Raw genomic sequence first — 24,708 nt, forward strand, 5'->3', positions numbered from 1 at the left:
TTGTTGTGGATCTTTGCTGAACCTCGACCAAGAGTCCGAACAGAACCGTCAAACAGTTTGATAAAACTATTAAAACTGATCATTTTAGGCATTTTAGATTCCGTGTGTCAATTTTCATTTTACAAACACGTTTTTGATGCCTTTAGGATTCGCATGAAACTCTGCACACGTATTTGTACTAATGAGTAGTTTGTTGGCGTGTCGGCTCTATAGCGCCCCCTAATTACGTTCAGCTTTTTGGAGGTTGCAGGGCGTGCTCCAAAACCCACCAAGCTTTGCACATGCATCAGTAGGCGACTGATACGGGTGTTGGGCTTGGGGTGTGGCCGTTTAATGTCAACGATTTTGCCAAATATGTTGTTGTTACTGTTCCAACGCGACAACGCCTCCGTGCACAAAGCCGGGTCCATAAAAAAGCAGATCTTGACCGGTCTGCGTTGAGTCGCGACCTCAGCCCCCATCGAGATCATGTGGATCACTGACAGCGAGACCTTATCGCCTCACTAATGCTCTTGTGGCTGAATTAACTCCTCGTTGTCTACCGGTTGCATTCGTTCTCCGTTTGCCGTCTCTGCCCCAACACTCCCCTTCACCTTCGTGACTCTCTCTCGCTCCACAATAAGGAAAATATTCAGTCATGACACTTTCTCGCATTTTGCTGTTAGTGGAGCGCAGGCTGTGGAGGGACGGATGTCCTTGGTGGGACAATAAGTACATTAGCCCTTTAAAGGGCTGACACTCTTCCTCTCTTAAAAGAACATTTTGGTTTTCAACAGACTGGACCTTTTTTTTTTATTAATCCCTTCTTCCATTATTCTTCCCATCACTGTTTTTCTACCTTCTTCTGTCTTTCCCCTTTCTGTCTTTATTCCCTTGTTTTCTCCATACTTTTGCTTTCTGTCCTTATTTTCTTTTTGTTTTGCTTTCTACCCCTTACCCTCTGTTTTCACCTGCTGTCATTTATTGTTTCTTCCCCTGCTTTATCTCTTTATCTTTACCCCTTTGTGTACTACTATTTTTCTCTCTTCCATTTTCCCCTCTTTCCTTCGTTGTTTTCTTCCATGCCTTTATTTCTTCCAGTTTTCCTTTCTTTATTTTTCCATCTTCTTTCTTACTGTCCTTTCTATTTTTCCTTTGTTTACTCATTTTTGTTCACTACTTTTCTTTTTTCCATATTTCTTTTTCTCTTTTCATTCTTTCTTTTGTCTTCTCTTTAGTCCTCGCTTCTTCTGTCCTTTCTTTTCCCCTCCCTTCACCCTTTCTTAGCTTTATCTGTTTTCCTTTCCCCCTGTATTCTCTTCTTCTTCTTTCCTTCAATCCTTGTTCACTGTTGTTTTCTTTTTTCCTCAGATTGATATTGATAACATTTCTTCCTCCCCTCTTCTCTTCTTCCTATCTTGCATGTCTTCTTCCCATCATTCTTCCCCTCTTGTTCTTCTTCTGTCCTTCTTTCTTTACGTCGTCCCACCTTACTTACAGTCCTCCTTTTGTTCACTTTTTCTCTTAATCCTTTTGTGTTTCTGCTTCTCTTTTTCCATACTTCCTACCATCCGCCAACCTTTCTTTTTTATTCCTTCCCTTCCATCTTTGATTCTCTAACATCTTTCTTTCTCTCACCTTTACTACTTAAACTCGTCCTTTCAGTCGCTCCTCCCTCCATTCTTGTCTTCACATCTCCTGTTTCTCGTTCTCTCTCTTGTCCTTGAATCTACTGCTGCTGTTTTTGTCTCTTCTTCCTCTTTGTCTTCCCTGATGGATTGATGGCCGTCTTTATTCACGAGCAGCTGTTACTGAAATGGATGTCTTGAGAAGAATGAGTCGTAAGTGACGAAGAACCATCAGGCTGGTTTACCGCCGTTTATTGTCAGTAACAGGAAACCGAAAAGGCGCGTTTGAAATGCCTGACGAGTCATCCTGCAAGGCCACGAGTATGAGCCGCTGCCGTGTCATTTTTCTTCTCCCCGTCTTACACGTCTGCCTCGTCTTCCTCCGTCACATACAAACGCCGACCTGAGTGCACTGGTTGCACTTTTCTCTCAGAGGTCAGCCATCAATAGCAGCGGTCACCTGAGCAGGCTGACCTCTGCCCACTGGAGAGCCGCACAGCCTGGATGCTCTTTAGACCGAAGGCATCTGCGTTAGTGAATCAGCAGGCGCTTTCACAACAGCACCTCTGGGCCTTTTTCCTTCTTTTTCACTTTAACAGCAGCTAAAAGTCGCGGCAGCTAAAGATACTTTGCATGTCGCCTCGGTTTATTTAGATTTCTGCAGCTTCAACAGGTCAACCTTTCAGAGTCGGATCAGGATGTTTTTGATCAACAGCAGAAACACAGCAAGCGAGTAACATGGAGCCTGTAAAAAGATTTTCACATTCAAATGCGTCACAAAACTGAATCAAAGAATATTTAATGTGGCTTTTTTTTCCCCAACGCTGATCAACAGAAAAAGACCCTTTGTTGTCAAAATGAAAACTGATCATTAATCGGATCAATGTGCATCGTCCGCATCCTTCGGAGGAAGCGGTCGACAAAGGTGTGGCCCTTTGTGGCAGTCATAGACCGCGAAGGCCGGATCTAAATGAGACAGTCTGGCCAACGGAGGATTTCCTGGTTTGCGTCACCAGCTGTGCCCGCCCTTACCGCTCCTGTCGCCTAGCAACCTCAATAACACACAACTTTTTTTTTTTTTATCACAAAAACTTGAGGTTGTAAGGCCTTTGGTTTTAATAGTTGTACCGTTCACTGTTGCTCTGAGAAGAAACCCAATACTCAGCTTTAACAGTGTCGTCCTCAAGCGCTCCGTTGGCGTCTTTTGCTTTCGTCACCAGCCTGCAATGAATCTTGGGATAGGCTGGGCCACGAACGAACGGTCCAAGCACCTACATGAAAAGCTGATTAGAAAAGCACTAATTGCAGATACATTCATGATTAAGAATAGAAATGTATGGCACAGTTGAAGCTGAGTTTACAGTGTGAACTGACAACAATTATGGATGCTCTTGTTGTCTTTCCAAAAGCGGTGAATAATTGAGTGCCTTCATATTTATACACCACAGACTTCAGGATTCAAACTGCACCTTCAGAAACCTGCGAGGGATCCAATGAGATCTTCAAATTAAACAACAAATGTTCTTTGTCCAACAGTCGTATTCCTACGGCTTCAAACTGTATTTTGAAAAGTTGTCAATGAAACAAAACAACTTCCTGTTCATGTTGCTTCTCTCTCTCTCTCTCTCTCTTCAGGCTTTCTCGTGGTGGCCGGAGCTGATGGCCGAACACGCCGAAACATTCCTGTCTCTGTACAAAGCCGACATGGACGCCGCTCTGCAGGTCCAGGCGGTCGACTCCTGGGACAGCTTCCCACTGTTCCAGCTCCTCAACAACTTCCTGCGAACTGACCGTGAGTCTGACCTCCTCTGACTGGACGAACTTGACATTTTTGGTAGTTAACCTTCGTTGTAGAGATCGTGAAACACGACTCCAGCAAGACAACATATTATATATTGAGGCAAACAGAAATCAGACCGCTGGATTCGGTATTGTAGACAACTGAAGAGTGACGTACTTCCAGGTCGCTGCTGGTAGACAGAGATACAGGTGTTTATATATCAGAATAAACCCTGTCGTTAATTTGAAGCCAGCTAGCTGTCAGCCGCACCTTGTGTGCAGTTTTTATTTATTGAATTATCAAAACTGTGGATCAACTTTCCTGCTTAAGACATTTAAAAAGCAGATTGTAATCTTTTTTTTTCTTTTTTGAACTCCTCGCTTCATTTACATCCTCTCCTCTTTACTAATTTTCATGCCTCTAAATCTGCAGTTTTTTTTCTGTCCTTTTTTGTGGGGGGGAGGAAATCCCCCATACGGCACATGGTCTCGCCACTAAGAGCGCTAATTAACACTGGTGACGCCAGAGAAAACAAGGCTTGTTAAGAGAGGAGGTTAACGGCACCTCGCACGCTCCGGCAGGGAAGTAATTAACACGAACAGCAGAGAAAACTGTCGGGGCCGGACGAGGGCCACGATCGGCTGCCCACGGTTTTATCTTCGGCTCGGCGTCGGCCGGCCTGCCTACCTGTCAACAGGTTAGCACAACATCATCCAGTCACCACACCAGCGTCTTCACTCGCCTCGTATTCCTTCGGTCAGTGGTCAGGAAACTAAACTCTCCGGGTGAAGATTGAAAGATAAAATAAAATAAACTAAAATACAGTTTTCAGTTTTTCTGCCGAAGTTTGACAAACTTTTATTGTTTTTCTGCAGCTTCAGTCACATTTATCTTCACTTTTGAGATTGTTGAGCTGCAGTTTGACCAATTTTACTCACAAACTTTTTCAAGTCTGACTCTTTGATACTTTCTATTTCCTGGTTCTCATTTCTTTTCCTTTGTACTACAATCCAGAGTGAATCTAACAGAGTCACTAGGCTCGGGCTGATGTTCGATAACATCAAATATTGGGATATTTCCCGCCGTATGTAATATTCTATATGACATATGACAAGCTGACATTCACATCCAGCTTCTCACCGTGTTATGATAGACTGATGATAAACAAGCTAGTTGGCTTGCTGTGCTCTGGCCACTGCTGTTAATCCTTTTACAATTCCACTCAATTATTGTTCTTGTTTTCTGAACTTATGAATAGTAAACTACATTCACATATCAACAAAACATGATTTCAGGAATAAAGACATAGTTTATTTTTTATTCCTACTTATTTCTCTAATGTGCTTTTCTGCGTCTCAAGGTCCAAACTGTGAAAAAGAAACATAAACCTAAAAAAAAAACAACAGTGGCAAGTTTAAATTAAAGTATAACAGACATCAACATTGAACTGCTGTATTTCAGATTATTGTCGTATTTTTCTTCCCTTGAAAAAAAAAAAAAGGTCTCACTGTTGAGGTTTCGTTCGACTGCTGGAAAAGAAAAATCTCGGCTCATTGTTTCCTCTCTCCGAGCCCTCTGTCGGCGCCGAGGCTTTGTCTCAGAGCCAGCAGAGAGTTGGCGAGATGCGAGGCGTTATTTAACATGGCTGATGCCAAAGTACCTCCAATACAGTAACAGACAGGCAGGCAGATAGACAGACAGCCCAAGGGCACTGTTGAGAACAAAAAAAAACTTGTTTCATTATGTGAGGAACCCGCAAATGTCTTCTTTTTTTTTTTTGATTTTGTGGCTCATATCTTTTATATTTTTTCTAATTACCATCCTCTGTTAATGCCGTAATTATTCCAAGTGTCACAACATTAGCCGACTTGAATTGGAGTGTAATGAGGCAGTAGACGGAGACAAAACACGGAACAAGCTAAATCATAGTTTTGACTATTTGCACAAATGAGGTCTTCCCTCTTCGATAATTACGTCTAACGTGAGAGGAGAGAGATTTAAACCCAGTCTCGTACTTGGGTGACAAAGTGAAAACAAAAAAACAAAAAACAAAAAATGATGGAGTTGATTTACTGAACCTCACAACAAGAGAACAAACCTTGACTTTTCTATTTGTTCACAGTATTATTATTTTTTGAGGCCTCTGCTGTGACTGCGTATCGGCCGATGTCAGGACTCAGAACTGAATTTCACACACTCTTCACTCTTTGAGGAATCTCTTCAACAAGTGTATTATCTCTCAGTTGTTCTGTAGATTACTTAAATGCTCACTTCATTGTCAGCGTGTGAAGGCGAGCGGTTGCGAGGGAGGTGGGTTTTTTTTTACTCTCCGGAGGGCAAAAAGGCTAGTGTTAATCATGACGGAGCAGAGCGAGAGGAATTAAAACTAATGAAGTCCTGAGAGACCAGCCTGCTCGCTTTCTCACCCAGCACTCTCCTCGCTGTGGACTGCTACTGTCGCTGAGGATTCATCTGTCTGTTTGACAGTCTGCCTCAAACCCACAAGGAGGGCCCGGGGTGATGGGGGGGGGGGGGGGGGGGGGGGGGGGGGGGGGGGTGCACACAAAAATATCCTCAACACCTGTGCAGGGGAGCAACGCTGCCACGGTACGAGTTCTACCTTTGTACGTCTTATAACGTTCAGGTTCGGGTGAATGTCAGATTTTCTTTTGGACAGTCTGGTTCTTCCACAGCAAACTGGGGAAAGTATCTGTGGCACGGGGGCGTTGTTCTGTTGCAACAGGAAAAGGAAGGATACAAACTGTTTGTCGCCACAAAGCCGGAGGAACACTGTTATCTAAAGTATCACTAACAAATAACGAAGTCATAGTTCAGCATTTTTGGTAAATTCACTCATCGACTTTCTCTCTGAGAAGATCAACACCTTCATCCTGACCCAGTTCTGTCCAAAGGAAACTAAATCCAGCTCCCAGCACCTCTAAAGCTCATTTAGGCTTTAGGAAGTCACTGCACCCTTGTTTCCAGTCTAGGTGCTAAGCTAACCTAAGCTAGCTGGCTGCTGGCTCTAGCTGCATATATGCAGTATTGATTCGGTCATCAAATTAATAAATGTATTCCCAAAAAAATGCCAAATAAAGAGATCCCTTCACTGGACATGGGTGTCCATATACTTTTGGCCATAATATATATATATATATATATTGGAGTCCCAGCTGTTAAAGTAGACACCAGTGGACTCTGTCAATCAAAACATCCATTTTAGAGCTGAAACAATTAGTTGATTAATCAAACAACTTCATTAGTCGAGTGACAGAGAAATAAACAGCAGCTTTGATCATAATTGATTAATTGTTTTGTGCAGAAATGACCACAATGTTTATCTGTAACAGAACTGTAAGAAGCTGAATCTTTTTCCTGCTGCTAAGTGAATATTGTAGAAAACAAATTGTAAGTATATTGTACAAATAGATCGAACATAAAGGAGACGTGGTTGTTCAAAGTAGGTTTTTTTTTTTTGTTGTTGTCTTTTTTTAGTTTCCATGGAAATGGTCTGAAAAGTGATTAAACGTTCTCACCTGATCTTCTTTTGGCCCCGCCCCCTCCTCCTCCCACAGCTCACCTGTGTAACGGGACGTTCCACAAACACCTGCAGGACCTGTTCGTGCCCCTGGTGGTGCGCTACATCGACCTGATGGAGTCGTCCATCGCCCAGTCCATCCACCGCGGCTTCGAGCAGGAGACCTGGCAGTCCGTCAAGTAAGACCCCGCCCACCTGTCGCTCGTCCGTCAGTCTTAGCTTCAGACGCTGGTTTCGACCGTGGAGGACTTAAGAATCCGTACGGTGGAGAAAGAATGAACCACACAGGTTTTACATCATTTAGACATCTAGGTTTCATATAACCTTAGTTTTAACTGTGTTTCTGTGTGTTATCAGCATCTGCTTCACATCGAAAAACAGTCATTTAAATCTTTTTTAAATCGTCCTCCACTCAGTTTGAGAGAATCTGTTCCTGTTCTCCTCCGTTCATGTCTTTTTCTGGACGATGTTGTTCTCATCATTTCACCATGAGCGTTACAGATGTGAAATAATGATTTAATTTTTGAGTGGAGTTGTTTCAACACATCCGGCATGTTTTGTACAAAATAGTGTAAAATATATTCCATCTGCAGTTCCAGTTGTGCTCAGGCCGACTGCGCGGTGAGTTTCAGAAGCAGTTCAACAGTGAATAAAGTCAATACACAGACGCAAGTGGACACAAATCTCCCCTAGATACATTATGACAAACATGACTTCAAAACATTTTAACTTGATTAAAAACTTTGCACTTATCCTGAGAAGATGTGACAGCAGTTCATGAAGCTTAATTGGAGCAAAATCCCAGAAATAGTGAGTTAATTTTAAGAGCCTGACCTTTCGACACACACATGACTCCTGCACTTGGTGTGTATGTTGCTACGTAGCTACCGATTAAACACAGACTGCAAAAACATTTTATTAAGTGCGACACACACGGACCACACTGCAGAGCTCTGTCATTCAGCATCACCCGCAGCACGAACCAGACATGTCACACTTACACTGTAGATGTAATAGTCAAGGTACGGTAGCTGGGATGTGCCAATCCAGACTGAATCTAACAGAGTCACTAGGCTCGGGGCTGATGTTCAATAACATCAAATATTGCGATATTTCCCGCCGTATGTAATATTTTATTTATCAAAAAAGCATTGCAGTGACATATGACAAGCTCACATTCACATCCAGTTTCTCACCGTGACATGTGTGAAGGGATGTGGACATCAGTTTATCCTTTCGGTACAGAACGTCTCACGTCTCTTTTAGACACATTAAAGATGATGTTGGTCGAATTCATACTCATTAAATCAAAATGACTCGCTCTCTGGAGAAGTCGTATGAGGCCCAGGTTCATGAACTCCGTCCGTTTCAGTGGATCCTTTCTTGTAGAAACCGTCTCCTATTGTCGTTTTTTACCTTCAGTTTACTCTCAGCAGTGATGATTTGTGGAGGTGTGATACTGGCTGCTGCATGAATGTAACGGGGACAATAAAACGCGAGGGGGACTGAACAAATGCAGCGCTGCACAGGACAGCAGGGGAACAAAAGGAGGCAGAACTGAATGTACAATACAAACGGCAAGGACACACAGTCAGGAACAATGCGCTGAACCACGCTCTCTCATAAAAAGCACCTGAACTGAAAGAAAATAGAAAAAATAGAAGTGAGCAGTGACTTTTCTGTCTTTTATTGGTGTTTTCTATTCATGAATTACTGCAGGCAGAACAAGTGGCTACTATTATATATTACCATTCTTCTGTGTGTGTGCCGTGGCGAAGAACGCTGACTGTTACTGTCACTATTTCTTCTCTCTCTCTTTCTCTTTTCTTCCTTTATTATTTTCCCTCTCTGCCGTCGATCGACCTCGCCGCCGTCAGGTCACTGACTAACAATCTAGCGAGCGTTCCTCTTCCCAAAGTCCCCAGCCTTCCCCTCACGCTGCCGCAGATGCCCAGTTTCTCGGCACCTGCCTGGATGGGACCTCTGTGTGAGAACACGTATGTACGGGGGGAGGGGGGCGGGGGGGGCGGGTGGGGGGAGGGGGCGGTGGACAGACCTGGACGAAGAGGTCTTCACACGGTCTGATAGTTTGTAGTAAAACAGGTATGAAAAACTTTTTTTTTTACCTGAATCCACAATGTGACCCATCCACAAGAAAAAAGACCCAGAACAATTCTCCATCATGGCAGCAACAGTTACCCACAGAATCACTTCCTCCGTAGCGATTTTGCCTACAAAATAAAAGCCTGACAGCAGTTCAGCCTTTATTCTGAAAAGTTCTGACCGGAAGTTTGCTTGATTGACAGACCTCTGAGCTATTTAACATACCATGTGTGTCACTTGGGTCACATGTGAACAGTAACGAAGGAAACCAATCAATTTCTTCAATGAGTCTTTGATTATGTTCTAATGGATTAGAGACAAACTGTCCTGGTTTATATTGTTAGAGGTTTTAAGGCCCTCGGTTTTAACAGTTGTACCGTCAGCTGTTGACCTGAAACACGATACTGACATTTAAAACTGGTGCGCAGTGAATCTTGGGATAGGTTGGGCCACGAAGGATCCGCCCAGTGGAGCCCCTGTGGCCCAGGAAAACGGGGATGCATTTGGAGGAGTCTTTGAAATGGGACAGCCGAGTTGAAATCAGCATTTGTGGTCTCAGACCTAAGTGAGAGTTAAAGTGTGGACAGGAGAGCTGGACCAGTTCAGCTCTGGTTTCCAGGGGGTGAAGACCTCTGGCCTGGACCGTCTCGTCTCAGTCCTGCTCACCTGTGGCGTCGCAGCTCTGTGTCTGTTCATCTGTCTGTCCACATCTCTACACTGAATTTTTGTATCAAGAAATTTCTCCACTGATTCTTTCCGCTTTTTTATTCTCCTCCACTCCCCTGCATGAAGCCCCGCTCAAGTTTTATCGTGAAAGTAATTTATTGAAAAATCCACAAAAACTCTCAGTCCTGGTCTCTGAGCGAGCTGAAGAGCTTGCAGCATTATTCCTGTGCTGAATGAGCCGGGCTTCACATGCGAGGGAGGTTTGTGGTTTTCAAATTGTTTCTGTGACACTGTGGCTCTTTTGTCAGCGGGGCGCCGCCTGCATGCGATCGCTCCTCAGAGACTCCGTCGATGAAGACGCCGTGTGTCACGATTCCTTGTGCCGTGTGTGTGTGTGTGTGTGTGTGTCTTGATGTCGAGAGTATCAGTGCAATAATAACACGTCGCCTCAATTTTTGTGTTGCAGCTTGCACGGAATAAATCTACCTGATATCTTGTAAGTTGAGAGATGTTCTGTTGTCACATGTGAGAAAAGCGAAAGTGTCCTGCAGCATCAAAACACGACAAAATACTAATGAAAATCAACAAGCAGGCTGTCAGATGTTCAGCTCCATATTCTAATATGTGGTGTTGATTTTAATGTTGGAGCCAGGAACAAAAGCAGAGTGGTGGAGTGTTGGTATGTCAGGTCAGCTCGATGTTTGTCATTGTGGTCACAACGTTTACACTCATGATGTTTAAGAGCTGATCAAACTGTGATTTTAAACATCTCTTGATTTAATCTTTCCAAACGTCAAACCAACAGATCACAGCAGCCTTTGTGTGAGTGAATATCAGAATCCCAGGGTGCAGAAAAAAATATCTAATAAAAGGTGTTAAAAAGTATTTTCACCCACAAAACATGAGGAGCATCTCTCCACCTACATTCCCTTTGTATCATAGAACCTGTTTTCTCCAAACAAGCACAAAGCGGGAGAAAAGTAAAATCTTAAAAGTCTGTAAAAATTAGTTTAAAGCAGAAGATCTTTTTCACCGGATGTTGAAGCCTTGAAGCCCCAAAGGTCAACGACCTGAGGAGCTCAGACTCACTCGCAGGAAATCACCAAGTCAAAATTTAAAATGTTAAAAACGTTAAAACGAGGCATCACGTCTTCCTCCATAACTCTCATCAGCAACATTTGGATTTCACTAAGTCACGAACTGCTGCAGTTGTGTTGACAGGAAATAATGAGGGTGCTGACTGACTGTCCTGAGATCAGTAAAAGAAAGTAATGCCAGTATTTCACAATGATACTAAAACAATTATTTAGCCAAATGTCCAGTTTTCTTTCTATTTTTTGTTGTTAAATTATCCATTAAAATATTAATATTAATATTAAAAGTGGTAGCTCTTTAGCTCGGTCGCTAACGGGAGATACAAGTTTACTCAAAACATATTAGCTCATGAGCTGTGATTGCTCTCCCGCTCTCAACATGGTGAAGACAGCCGCTGAACTTCAACTCGACATCAAAGTTTAGTGTCTTTGCTTTATTGCCATGAACCAATCCAGCGACCGGAGCAGTTCCATTGAAATATAATTGTTCCTTCGAAAGCAAACGGCAGCTGAGGCGGGAAATATTCATAGTAAGAAATGTAAAATAGTTTGTGCAGTTTTCAAGCAAAAGTTCTGAACACACTCGTGAGGATTTGTTTTCTCTGATCATAATCTGAACATCTTTTTGACGGACACACTGAGCCATGAGCTGGTGGCCATGTTGGGGGGGGGGGGGGGGGGGGGCTCAGGAGGCTGATTGAGGGTGTGTTTCTTAAAAAGGCTCCTCATTCCGACTCCCCCAGCCTTTCCCACAACGCGGACCACACTGTTCCTCTACCTCACTTCACTTGGCCCTCCTCGCTCCGATGAAAAAAGAGAGAGAGAGAGAGAGAAAAGCTGGCACTTCATTAGCGAGCACAGACGGGCGAGTGGGATCGTCCCGTTCCCCGGGGAGCGGGGCAGAGCGCGCTCAGAGAAGAGCACCACTAATTAGACATGAGGGGGATTGCCACCGAGCGTCTAATTGCACTGCGGACGCAGCCCAAAGCGTTTATTCCTGTGCGCCACTTGTTAAGGTAACAGTCTTTTAAAGGCGTAGTGAGAAAAGTGAGGGAGTGAGTGGCGCTTGTTTTAACCCCCTCCTTCCTCCCCACCCGTCTCCCTCCTCCGTCCTCCCGTGGCTGTCATTCTAGCCAGGCGCTGTACACTTGGATGTCGGTGGCGGCAAGCGTTGCCATGTGTTGCAGTGTAACCTGTGCGCAGGGGAGAAGGCGGGGAGACGTCCATCTGTCTGTCTCAGCCTGGCGCTGTGTTCACTGACTGAAACCACTCAGCCGAAACTTACAAAACCTGTAGAAGAACCGCACCAGGACCTGAGCTGCGTCCCCTATGAGTCTTTATCAGGACCGAGCGTCTCACCAACGAGGACAGGAGCACATCGGTGAACCTGCATGTTTCTGCACATTAAACACAAAGAAGAAATATTCTGCCAGTCTCAGGATCATTTTTTCATTTATCAGCCAATTCTTTTTCTGGATACTTGCTGCAGACAGATGATTTATCGCGGCCCACAACGTGTGCATTCAGTGACTGACGTCCTGGATTTGAGATCCAGCTGCTGGAAAGTTTTAATTTATGAGCCTCGTTGTACGTTTCATGGGTCTCATAATAATAGAAGACACAGTTGTACCAAATAAAACATCTGAGGAAATGAGCTGAAAATTACAAAATTACAGACTTGCCTGTAATAATAAAGTAATTCCAAATTACTCTTTTCACCAGCGGGCTGCAGAGGCTCAGGTGTTGGAGTGTTCTTGAACGCACCAACACAGTCTGTTTTATAAAACAGTCCCTTCTCACAGCTGCACAACCGTCCACAGATCACATGACTTAGACATCAGATTGTTCTCATCGCTCTGACCAGGGCCACACGTCCTGGGACTGTCCATCGGCAATTTACTGAGACTGTAAGATATAATAATAACAATACAATAATACAACAATAACATCATGAAAACTCATTGACACATAAATTAAAGCTAGCTGTTAGCTGTTAGCCTCACCCTGGTTCACTCGGTATAAGGCTTTTGGATTACTGCAGAAAATAAACTGTGACAAACAGAAGTTGATGATACAAGGAAGAGAGGAGAGGAAGTAAGGTGTTCCTTCAAAATAAAAGACTCAAAATGCTCTGTTTGTAATCATCAACGTCGCTCTGCAACACTTGGAGTTGGAAGGAAATAAATCTGGAAAATTATCAGCAGTGAATTACAAGACTCAGTAAACAGCTGCCAAAATAAGAGCATGGTGAACAAATGAGCATCACAGGAGATTAGTTATCAGGTCTGTGTTAAAAGTGTGTGTGTGTGTGTGTGTGTGTGTGTGTGTGTGTGTGTGTGTGTGTGTGTGTGTGTGTGTGTGTGTGTGTGTGTTCATGTTGTATTTGTTGAACTCAGTTAATAACCTCCTCCATCCTCCCCGCAGTAACGGCTCGGCCACCTCCGAGGATCTGTTCTGGAAGCTGGATGCTCTGCAGATGTTCGTGCTGGACCTCCACTGGCCGGAGCCCGAGTTCGCCAAACATCTGGAGCAGAGACTCAAACTGATGGCCAGCGACATGATGGAGGCCTGCGTCAAGAGGTCACACCTGTCTCAGACCTTTCATGCTCGCTCTTCATTTTTGTACCTCATACCGAAAATTCATGAATTCCTTTGTTTAATTAACGGTAATTACTGTCCCTGCAGTAATTAGCTCCGGAGCTATGATTCCAAAAAACTTGAAACACAAATCTGAAGTGGTTTAAAACCTGAAAATCTCAAAGCTCAACAAAGTCACCTGGAAACTAACTTTTTATTTTCTCATTATCTCTGAGTTCTCATGATTTTGTTAAAAAAAAATGTTGTCACAGTTTCACAGGAATTATAGAAACTTTGCTCATCAATCATCAGTCAGTCACAAAAACCTCTCTTTGTTTCGTGCCACAGAACAAAATCTGCATTCGACGCCAAAATGCAGAAAGCGAGTAAGTCGACGGACTTCCGGGTGCCGCTGTCGGTCTGCACCATGTTCAACGTGCTGATGGACGCCAAGAAGCAGTGCTCCAAACTCTGCGTGCTGGACACGGGGCAGGAGGTGAGCCAACGGTCACATGACTGATCACAGGGTTTGATTTATTGTCAGTATCTTCCAACTGGAAGGTGAAACGTCTAATCCGGTCCTAAAACTGGACCAGGAGATGAAGCTGTCCCATAATTCCCTGCGGCAGCAACGCCACAGCAGACCCACGTAACTGTAGAAACAGCAGAGCACCTGTTGTGTATTTGTGACACAATGCAAAACTTTGATTTTCTAAACTCGAAATCCATAAATATAGAAAACTTCTCTTTGTTGGGAGTCACCTGGAAGAACAAGGATATTGAATCTCTAATTCATTACAAAACACAATATACTTTCACTAAATCTGCACTAAATATACATTTTCTCTGATTAACACATGTATGAAAAGGTGAAACGCGTCAGGAATCTGTATATTTATGTCTGAATATAATTTATGTTCACTTCCTTATTTTATTTGATTATTATTTTATTGGCTCAACTTTCTCTACTTGTGGATTCCTTTCACGTTTTATCAGTTTAGCTGCTGCGTCCTCTGAGTGATTGACAGGACAGGAAACCCAAATTGATCGCTGTGTTTATCTCCTGTGTTATAAATAAAGTCGGTTTAAGTGCAGTCGGACTCTCCTTATGAATTCTCCTTCACATCTTTCCTTTTGACCTCGTGGTGTTTTCCGTGGAGGTCGAGGTAAAGTGGCGAAGGAAGGAGATGTTTTTGACTTTTCCACCGCAGCCGTGGTCTTTAATGTTCGAAACAGACGTGGGTGTCCCTCGTCTGATCTGACTCTGAGGTCTTCATCCGCTCACAACAGTCAGACGTGTTTTAGTTTTTGCAGATAGGATGAAAACATTGTGCAAATGATCAGGATTCTGAGGACTCTTCCACTTGTCATGTCCAGGTTCATCCAATCTGAACTAAAAGAACAAAAGGCTCCGCACAGATTTACTCCACGACTCCACTCGTTGTTTATTCCATTGAAATGAACTAATTTTTTCTGATATAATTTATAATTCCTGGAAAAAAGAGAAACAAGAGAAGAAACTTGGAACAAGAGGAATCGTCTCCACGTTGGCAGAATATTTTTTCGTGTTTGTAGAAAAACGATTCTTGGCTGAAAGTCAGACGAAATCACTTAAGATGGATGGATGTTTGTGTTTTTCAGTTTACATCTCACAGCTCACCATCAGAGGCTTGTTCCTGACAGAGTGAAAGTCTGTCAGCCTCTAAAAATCCTCAGCCATCTTTTATTTTCAGCCTTCACACTGAACAGGTCGAGTCAGACTGTCAGATCAGCCACTAAAACGTGACTGTTTCCCTCCAAACATCCAGCAGACGGGGAGTTGAGGTGTATTTGTGTTCACTTGAAACGGCCAAACGCTCGACACGAGCTGTTAAATGGATGACCGTGAAGCCTGTGTGAGGCGGCAGCCTTGGCGTCGCTGAGAGCGAAACCCTTGGCCGCTGGCAGTCTTGACAGAGAGCTAAGCTCGCTGTTCTCTTAACCTTCAGCTTCCTCTCTTCTCCAGCTTCCACAAGCCGCCGCCGCTCGAAAACACCATCTGTCCATTTATTCCTGCCGACACACGCTGAATAAATGCCTGCACAGAGACACACTATTATATCAACACACAGCTTCCACATACTAACGGGTTCTGCTGCTGTAATTTAATATTCTCATTTCATACTTTCATCATGTGACAAAAGTACACAACGGTTTTCCATAAAATTAATAAAAATGCTGCCCCGTCTAATTAAAATGTAATTTTATAAAGGATAGTGCTGAAATTGTTATTTATCAAATTTTTGTTATAGTTTATTAACATTTTATTGTTGTAATGTGAACTCATTTATATGCTGTTGGGTATTTTCATCTTTTATAGTAAAATTAAAGGTCCCATATTTTACACATCTCAGTTTATGATAACAAGCAACAGGAATTTATTTCCACATTAAAGCCACGATGTGTAGGTGGTCATGTGTTAATACCATCATAGGTAGCTGCACATCTTCCTCTTCTTCTGTGTTTTATTTCAAGTGTTGAAGATATGTTTGTGGTCATCACTCGGAGAAACCAAATCCTGCAAGGTTTGGATGGTGGGTCCAGGTGGGCGGGGCTTGGTGACTGCTTCGTTGTGACATCACAAAGTTCCAGAAGTCCTGACGGCTGGTTTTAAGGCTCAGTTTCTGAATACAGGCTGTGTGCATTTCTCTGTGGACTGAGGCTTTGATACTTTCACAGTATTAATATAGAACCTAGAGCTGATCTATAATCACACTACACATGGACACAGACCTTTAGGCTGGATGGAGCTTTAAATAATAATAATATATATATATATATATATATAGAATAATTTAGAAGTTCATCATATGTACTTAAAAGTTTCTCTGTGAGAAATTAAGTGTCGCCCCACATGCCCCCATATCTTCACTTAGTAATAAAATGGAGACAAATCAGCTGATGAGTAAAGAATAAATGAAAAAAACAATGAATGTGATGAAAAACTCGCCACAAGAAATAAGAGTGCGTGTACAGTGTCAACAGTGAGGTGAATTTACATGTTTAGCACAATACAAGACAAGTTCAGAGTCTGTATCTGGTGTTAATGCAGCTGAAGAGCAGGTTCATGTTTTCAGAAATGGGCCTTTACGTCTTGACTCTGACTGCAGCTCATTAACAGCTTGATTTCCAACGCCACTGACGAGTAATGGTAATAAAGTTTATTTATATCGTAATCGCCTTCAACAGCTGCGAAAGTCACAAAGCTTCGAACAACACACTTGGCTGTGTTGTGTGTATTTGCAGCGCACGTGTTGTCAAACCGGCGGAGACGTTTTCTTAATTTGCTCGTGTTTTGTTGGGTTCCCCTCGGCGCTCCCCTCGGCGCTCCCCTCGGCCGCAGCACTAATCAGATATTTACGCAACCCCACCAAGGTCATGGCCGCAGAGAGCCAAATGTGTCGTGAAAAGAAAATAATGGCAAAGTGAAAAATCTTCTCTCTGGAAGAAGAAGAAGAAGAAGAAGAAGAAATCGTCTCCGCTCGTTTCTTTCTGCCTCCAGCAGAATCATCATAAGGAGTCTATGAGATGATAATGTATTAAACGTCTTCAATGGAGATGGCAACAAATAAAATAAGATAAAATAAAATCTGAGCATTTTGTGTGCGTCCACTTAAGAAGCGCAAACTGATTTCATGAAGTCCGACAATCATTCAGTTTGTCAGGCTGAACTTCATTCAGCCCCAAACGCTGCGTCTGAGCGACCTTGATGATTAAATGCTCGGAGTCTCTGATTGAAGCCTGAATTGTTCTGTGGAGTTTTCTGGGGAGGAAAAAGCTTTTTACAACTCATCCGCTTTGTGCTGGTTTTTTACATGTTTGATTTTTACAGCCCACAGTGTGGAGACGTATCAGGAGCCACAAAGACCGGGAGATGTGTGATAATGCCGGATTTCACTGGACTCAAAAAAATCCTCTGACAATCACTCTCTTCATCGGTGTCGCAATGAAATGTGCGTCTGGTGTTGGAGAACATGGTGAAATAACTGATTCAAGGTCAAAGCTGTGATGGAAATGTAAATAAAAAGTTGTAACGACAACAGGACAACTGGAAGCGTCAGTGAACCGGCTGTCGGAGAGATTTCACGACCACGTTTCATTTGTGGAAAAACATACGTGTTTAGGTTGAAGAAATGCTTTTCAACGTTTTGTTTTATTTTAAACTGATTATCTGACTATGTTTGCCTTCTTTTTTCTTTGTCTCATGCCCCCCCCCTCCCCGCCCGTCCCTCATGTCCATGTGTCCTGCTCATCATTGTTTGAATCCCAGATTGACAAACAATGGGTAAGTCCCTCCATCGCCTCATCGCCTTTACTTTCCTCTCACACCTCTCCACATGAACTCCATCAGAAAAAGACTGATGTGTTTTTAAATCTTCTCCGACACCATTAATCACATGGTGCGGTCCGTCAGGAATCACACACATACCTTCGTTTTAAGGTCCATTTCAGAGCTACAGCGGCCTCTGGAGAGCCAGAGCTCTGCATAGTTTCCTTACTGTGCTCACACCTGAGAAGTTGTTGATGAACTGAACACACCTGGTCATGGTCATTAGATGCAGGTGAAGCAAAGAAAATGGAAAACATGCAGAGCTGGGGCGATCCAGGACCTGGACTGAGCACCAGTAATGTAAAGCATCATATCATCAGCATTAGGTGAAAACCCCATGGTTTCCTTTTTTTTGTTTTTTTTGTTTCAGAATATTTGATTGAGGAAGTTCTTTTTGCAGCATAAAAACATGAAACATAAACACAATAAAAAAAAAAGACAATAATCACAGTTCAAATGATAAAGAACTCTTTTATTTCCTCTTCAATCTCCCGCCTAAATTCTAGGAGGAAAAAAGTCGATGTTGTTTGAACTTATTGTCGACTAACGACTGTTTCTGTTTTGTTTTTATTAACTTATTGTCCTTTATCTTTTGGTCTTGGTATTGTATTCATGTGCTCTGTGTTTTTATGTATGTACACACAGTATATCTCACAACGAGCCACTTGCACATGCTTAAATTAAAACTTTAAGCTGTTGCATCTCATTTAAAAAATAACACAATCAGGCGTCTGTCAACGTTAAAATAATTCAACCTCTGCAGAAGAAAGCGCTCACGCTGAAGTGTTCAGTTCTCAGATCTTTGTAACTTTGCAAAGCAGCAGGATTTCTCACAATCGTGAATCCATCTTGTTGAACTCCTAGCTGTTTGGACCGATCGGCTTCCTACGAGGGAGGAAGTCCAGGCAGCTGCAGAGAGGTGACTGTTGATTTTTACGTGCAACGATCAGAAAGAATCGTCTACTGGCAGGATAACTAGATTTCAATAGCTCCTCAGACTGCGGCTCCTCCTTCTACGTCACATGACATGGTTCATCAAAATTGCCTGCCTGAGTATTTTATTTTGAAAGTGCCTCCCCTTCCTGCGAAGGCCTTCGTCAGGTTACCTCAACCATCACAAACCTTTAAAGTCATCGACATTAGATTTATCAGAATTTAATTTCTTTGCTTCTTCCGTGTGGAGTCATGAGTGGTGAGCTCATCCAGCTGTTGGCGGTTTGAGCAGCTGTTGTGTTTCATGTGTGGTGTAGTGTAAGATGTAAACTTGCTAAGATAAAAATATATAGTACGCATGTTTATCTGATGCCACAATTATGAAACGCACAACTACACATGGTGAGAAACTTCCTGATTTCAGCAGCCGCAGTGATCCTCCACGTCTACGGCTCAGTTTTCCAGTAGGTGCTGTGAATGAGGCCTCCTGACCTCTGACCCCTGACCAGCCGGTCTGAAGAGGTGTCAATGTGAACTTGACCCAGACCTACGGTGCGGACAATTTGCGATCGACCATTTCTGACGCCTCGCTGACAAATTCTTCCACCGCTCGTCCACAACTCCTCTGCTTTGACTGATGTGATCAACTCAAATCAATGAAAATGCTAATTCATTTTTTTGCTGGTGTGTGTGAGAGTGTGTGTGTGAGAGTGTGTGTGTGTGTGTGTGTGGGGGGGGGGGTCGTGTTGAAAATGTGACCCGGTTCAGAATCTAAAACATCTCAGAGAGCTGAAGTAGCCGCGGTGGCTGCAGCTCAATGACCAGATAAATGTTTTTAAAAGCAGTAATTGTTCTTTTCAGGTTTTGCTGTGCACATGGCAAAGACCAAATAATTTCTTCATCTCCTTCTCTCTGCTTTTTTTTTTTTTTATTTTGTGGGCGTCTTTGTAGAAAGAAAAAAAAAAAAGGGAGAAGAAGGAAAAAGCAGCGATGTTAATTGAAGTAAGAAGAGGGAAAAAAAAGAAAACCTCTCAAGATTTGCCTGAAAGATTCGGCGCTGAAAGAGAGCTGCCATTTTGCCGACTTGTGGAGGGAAAAAGAAAGAAGAAAAAAACAAAATTAGGGCCGGCAGCGGTGACCTCCCTGGACCCGCAATTTGTCAGCGATCTGTGCTCTTTGTTGATTGAAATTTTTAATTTGGGTGTTCTTTAGACGGCCAGTGAAAGGGCATTGTCGCCAAGAGATGAACTCCCCTGCTGCTGCTGCCATTCAGCGCTCAGCCCCAGCCTTTTTTTTTTCTGCTCTCCTTCCTTCAAGGGAAAAGGTGCCATGAATATGTTTTTAGGTGGGGGGGGGGGGGGGGTGCCAAACGAGACATGAAATGGCGGATTAATTGAATCTTGTGTGAGCCTTTGGTCCTCGCAGCTGGACCGGTGCTTTAGAGAAATACAAGGCTGCTCTAATTGTGGGGAGACGCACAAAAAGTATCCTTCAGATTCCTTCGCTTTTCCAGCGCAGACGGGAATGTCATTCAGCTGCATAATGGTCCTATTAGCTGCTTAACTCAGCGGCGTTACACGGATGGGAAGGTTTTCACACCTCGCCGTGTTGGGGAGGGGTGTGTGTGTGTGTGTGTGTGTGTGTGTGTGTGTGTGTGTGTGTGTGTGTGTGTGTGCGCGTGCGTGCTTGCGTGTGTGTGAGAGAGGACTTGATGTTCATAGTGTTGTAGGTTTTTCTTTCTGTCTTTTACAGCACAGACAATGCTGTTGTTCAGTATCAGGGAGGCGAGGAGTCATTTTTTTTAAGCCTTTGTGTCCCATCAGTTTTATGAAAATAATGAAATAATGCTTTTTACCCCCCCCCTTCCCCCTTCCCCCTAATGTCTCCCCCATCCACACACAAACACACCCCCTCCCCTCTGCAGCAACAGTACCACTCCAAAATCGATGTCCTGATTGACGAGGCATTCAAAGAAATGATTTCTTCCCTCGTCTCAAAGGTAAATCTCTTTTTATCCTCCAGTCAAATCCTCTCACTCTTTATCTTTTTGTTGTTGTCATTTTTATTTACCTTTATGTTTTTAAATATAAAATTTAAAGTAGCAGGCAAATTGAACTCTAATTGGAAATATGATTAACATTTTTAATATAGATTTGTTTTAAATTATTATATGAATTTTATGGATTTTTTTGGATCTATTTATTTTTTCTCTTTCTTGAGGGAATTTAACATATTTATATAGTTTTTATTTTGTCACTTTTCGTTTTGTTTTTTTCTTTTATTATTATTTAATTTATATTTTATTATCTTTTTTTTATTAAAAAAACATTAGTCAAGCTGTACTATTGGGAACACAATGGATTTGTCCACATTGTATATTATTTCTTAAATTTTCATATTAATTCTTATCCATATAGCCTATTTTTCATTTGTAGGATTTATTTTTTTATTTGATTTCTATACATTAGATATAGTTTTATATAGTTTTATAGTTTTTAGACATAATTTTTCTTTTTGTTTATTTATTTATTTATTTATTATTTATTTATTAGGCTCATTTTTCAAAAAATTTCTTTTTATATATTAGGATCTTTTTTTTATTTTTTATTTTTTTATCTTGTATTTAAAATGACTCAGATTTTTACATGATGAAAAGTTTAATTACACCTGAAGGGAAAATGAAGTTGTTAAATGTTTATTGCCCCCCCCCCTCCCCTCCTGTGTGCAGTTTGCCGGTGTTTTAGACGGCGTCCTCTCCAAGCTCTCCAGATACGATGAAGGGACATTCTTCTCTTCAATCCTCTCTTTCACAGTGAGTAGCCATGTTTTTGTTCCTGGAAACAGAGAGAGCACCGAGCTGTTGCTTTCACCGCTCACACAGGAAACCTGTTATTTGCTGGAAACCAGATCTTCCCAGCTGAACTTCAGTGTCATTCTTCTTCTTCTTCTTCTTCTTCTTCTTCTTCTTCTTCTCCTCCTTCTCCTCCCCCCCTCCACCTCCTCCTCCTCCTCCTCCTCCTCCTCCTCCTCTGAAAGGTGAAAGCAGCTGCCAAATATGTGGAAGTCCCTGTGAGTCTGTCGATCTGCCTGCCGTTTTATTATTCACCCCGTCGGTCACAGTCACTTTCCATATTTGTGTTTCCATCCACATTCAGACGGTGGAAGTGTCTGGTGAAAAAAACAAGAAAAAAGGAAGCAGCCTGGAAATGCAAAGCGGCCGCTCTTTGCACTCATTCATGTGCTTGTTGGTTGTTGTTTTTTCATGTTGTTTATTTGTTATATTGTTTCCTTTTTCTTTTTTCTTTTTAAGTTTGTCGTCACATGGTGTTAAACATGTGTGAAATATAAAGAGGGTTTTTATTCCATCTGCAGCTCCGGAGCCAAAGATCACACAACAAGCCTAATTAATTGCACTCTTCCTTGGAGATGTGTTTTTGCTGCGGTGTCGGTTTGTGGGCGGCGGCGGCGGCGGCGGCGTTCGGGTGTTCAGTGGTTAATGAACGATGGCGGCGTGGCAAAGATCAGGGGCTGCGTCAAGGCGAGCGGGAGGAGGAGGAGGGGGAGGAGGAGACGACGAAGCAGGAGTTAAAGTGTCAAGGTGACGAGGCGTTTACGTCGCCACGTTCGAGGTGTGAAGGAGAGACAGGTTCAGTCTCCAGAATTAGATCTCACAAAGAGAAGGTGACCCCTCATTTGCTAAAGTGATTAACAGCTCAATATTAACAAAGTACAATTCCTCTGTGTTTTGGATTTGTTTTTAATTTTTTGCACGTTTTACATTTTCCATCTCTAATATGAATCCTGGCACTTTTTTAAAAGCGTCCGCTGGGATTAAAGATATTTTAAAATCAGTTGTTCCAAACCTCTCGGGCTTTAATCCAAACTCTTTGGAGGAGATTTTCACCCAAAATGAAAATTAATACTTAAAAAGAAAATATTTTGTCCTTCTAACTTGGAGTAGTAATCTGTAATTAGATGTTTTTGACTGCTACAATAAAAGAAAAAAGAAAATTCCTATTGAACATGACCAAACACCAAATAATATTGATGCTCTCCGCAGATAATTTAACTATTTTTATTTTATTTGATTGCTTAATTATTTTTAATGCTCAGCTTCACCTGCCCTCTGTCCAGTATCCCAGCATCCTTAGCGATTATTACATCAGGGTGGTGGATGGACATGGAACACATTTGACTTTTATACAAGAGGCCAAATTTCTGGAATTAATGTTTTAATCTTTTTCTATTTCATATTAACTACAAACTTTCATTAACCTTAAACGTTCTGGGAGAGATGCTAATTTGCCGCTCTCACGTTTGTTCTGTAAATATGAAGCTAAGCAGAGCAGCCAGTTAGCTTAGCTTAGCACAAAGACTAGAAACAGGGGGAAACAGCTAGCCTGGCTCTGTCTGAAGCTAACAAAAAACCCTCAACCTTTCTTCTCGACATGCTGCAGCTCGAACAAAAAAACTGTACGAATGAAAGTCTGCCGTTTGTATTCTGGACTATTTCTTTCCATTTGTTTTTTTTATACAGATGAAACAGATGTTGTGTTGATTACTAAGTTTTAGAGGCACTTTCAGGCCGGGGCCAGGCAAACTGTTTCACCCTGTTCCCACTACGCTTTGGGGATATCCAAAATTTAATATCTCGATATAGTCCAGGCCAAATATCACAATATACAGTATTATCATATATCGTATTTATTTCTTTATTTGGATCTCCATTAGCTTCCACACAGTGGTCGCTAGTCCTCCTGGGGTCCACACACAACAACAAAAAAATAATACTACCTTTTATATATTATATATATATATATATACTGTATATATTGACACTATATCAATAAAGGAGAAACAAAGCAGAACAAAGAAAATCATTTGAATAACTCTACGTGTAAAACAATAAACAATAATACCTTACAATGAAAATGCACATTAACAAGATAAAGCAATTAAAGGTACAGAAACCACAGTAACATCTACATGAGATTGATTTTAGTAAAACGTATATACGTATTTAATGTTTCAGATGTTTTTTTTGTAACATGTAATTATGTGATAATAATAATTTTATTCATATATCACCTTTAAAAACCGAGTTTACAAGCGGCTCAAAGGCAATATGAAAACAACAGTAAGGCCAAACAGAAGCAGGACAGAATGAAGGTAAAGTTAAGAGTGAAGACACACACATACAATATACTCCAGTATAAATGAGGACAATTAGAGAGAGTAGACGCTGTATAAAAGCAATAAAGACACAATGAAAACAATAGGAGGAGGATAAAAAAAACAACATCACATCAAGAAATATAAAAAAGAAGTGATTTGAAAAGAAGTCACTGATTCTGTTGGCAATTATTAGATTATTGTATTTTATGTTTCAGGTGTAAATGCTTCTGCCACTAAACAGTTTAACAGTTTAAGAAAAATATCACATACGGCCTGAAACATCATGATATTTGATATTATTGAATATCGGCCCGAGCCTCGCTCCCGGTCTTTAAGCTTCCGGCTGCAGCTTTGCATTTAACGGACATGATGAGACTGATATCAACCCTCTCATCTAACGCTCAGTGTAACCTTTATTTAATCAGGTGAAGTCGCTGAGATCAAGATCGCTACAGCAGAGAGGGAAAGAAAAAACCAACACAACCAGACACAGAAAAGCTCACGGTGTGTAGAGAAGGTAGTCAGACGTCACTAAACAGATTCAGAGTTCAAACTGGCCAGTGAAGGTGTTCGACCTGTTGAACTATTCCTTTAACCCCGCAGCAGTTTCCACAGGTAAATATTATAGAAGTAAATGACTTTAACACATGTTATCACAGATCAATGATGTTTCTGGTTCATATGATTAACGCCGTTAAATCAACTTCACTCCAGGTGTAACCTCAGCACTTTACCTGTGGACGTCTTTGATATCACAGTGATAATATACCGATATATAAACCGCGTCTTCAGGATGAAAAGGAGTCCAGACCTTTCACTGTTCCTCATTAAGAAGCTTCCTGACCTGATACCAGACGGATATATGT

General features: G+C 42.1%; 1 protein-coding gene across 1 annotated transcript in view; it reads left to right on the forward strand.

Moving 5' to 3' along the window:
- cadps2 (calcium dependent secretion activator 2) overlaps nt 1–24,708 on the forward strand; it is a 208,828-nt gene that overhangs the window by 165,299 nt on the left and 18,821 nt on the right. The window contains 8 exon segments of the mRNA XM_022764550.1: nt 3,243–3,399; nt 6,963–7,104; nt 8,803–8,922; nt 13,213–13,368; nt 13,714–13,861; nt 20,592–20,666; nt 21,396–21,479; nt 21,704–21,736. Of these exon segments, the coding sequence (XP_022620271.1) occupies nt 3,243–3,399; nt 6,963–7,104; nt 8,803–8,922; nt 13,213–13,368; nt 13,714–13,861; nt 20,592–20,666; nt 21,396–21,479; nt 21,704–21,736 (915 nt within the window).

The sequence above is a fragment of the Seriola dumerili genome, unplaced genomic scaffold, assembly GCF_002260705.1.
Source record: "Seriola dumerili isolate Sdu_G_001 unplaced genomic scaffold, Sdu_1.0 BDQW01000550.1, whole genome shotgun sequence".
Lineage (NCBI taxonomy): Eukaryota > Metazoa > Chordata > Actinopteri > Carangiformes > Carangidae > Seriola > Seriola dumerili.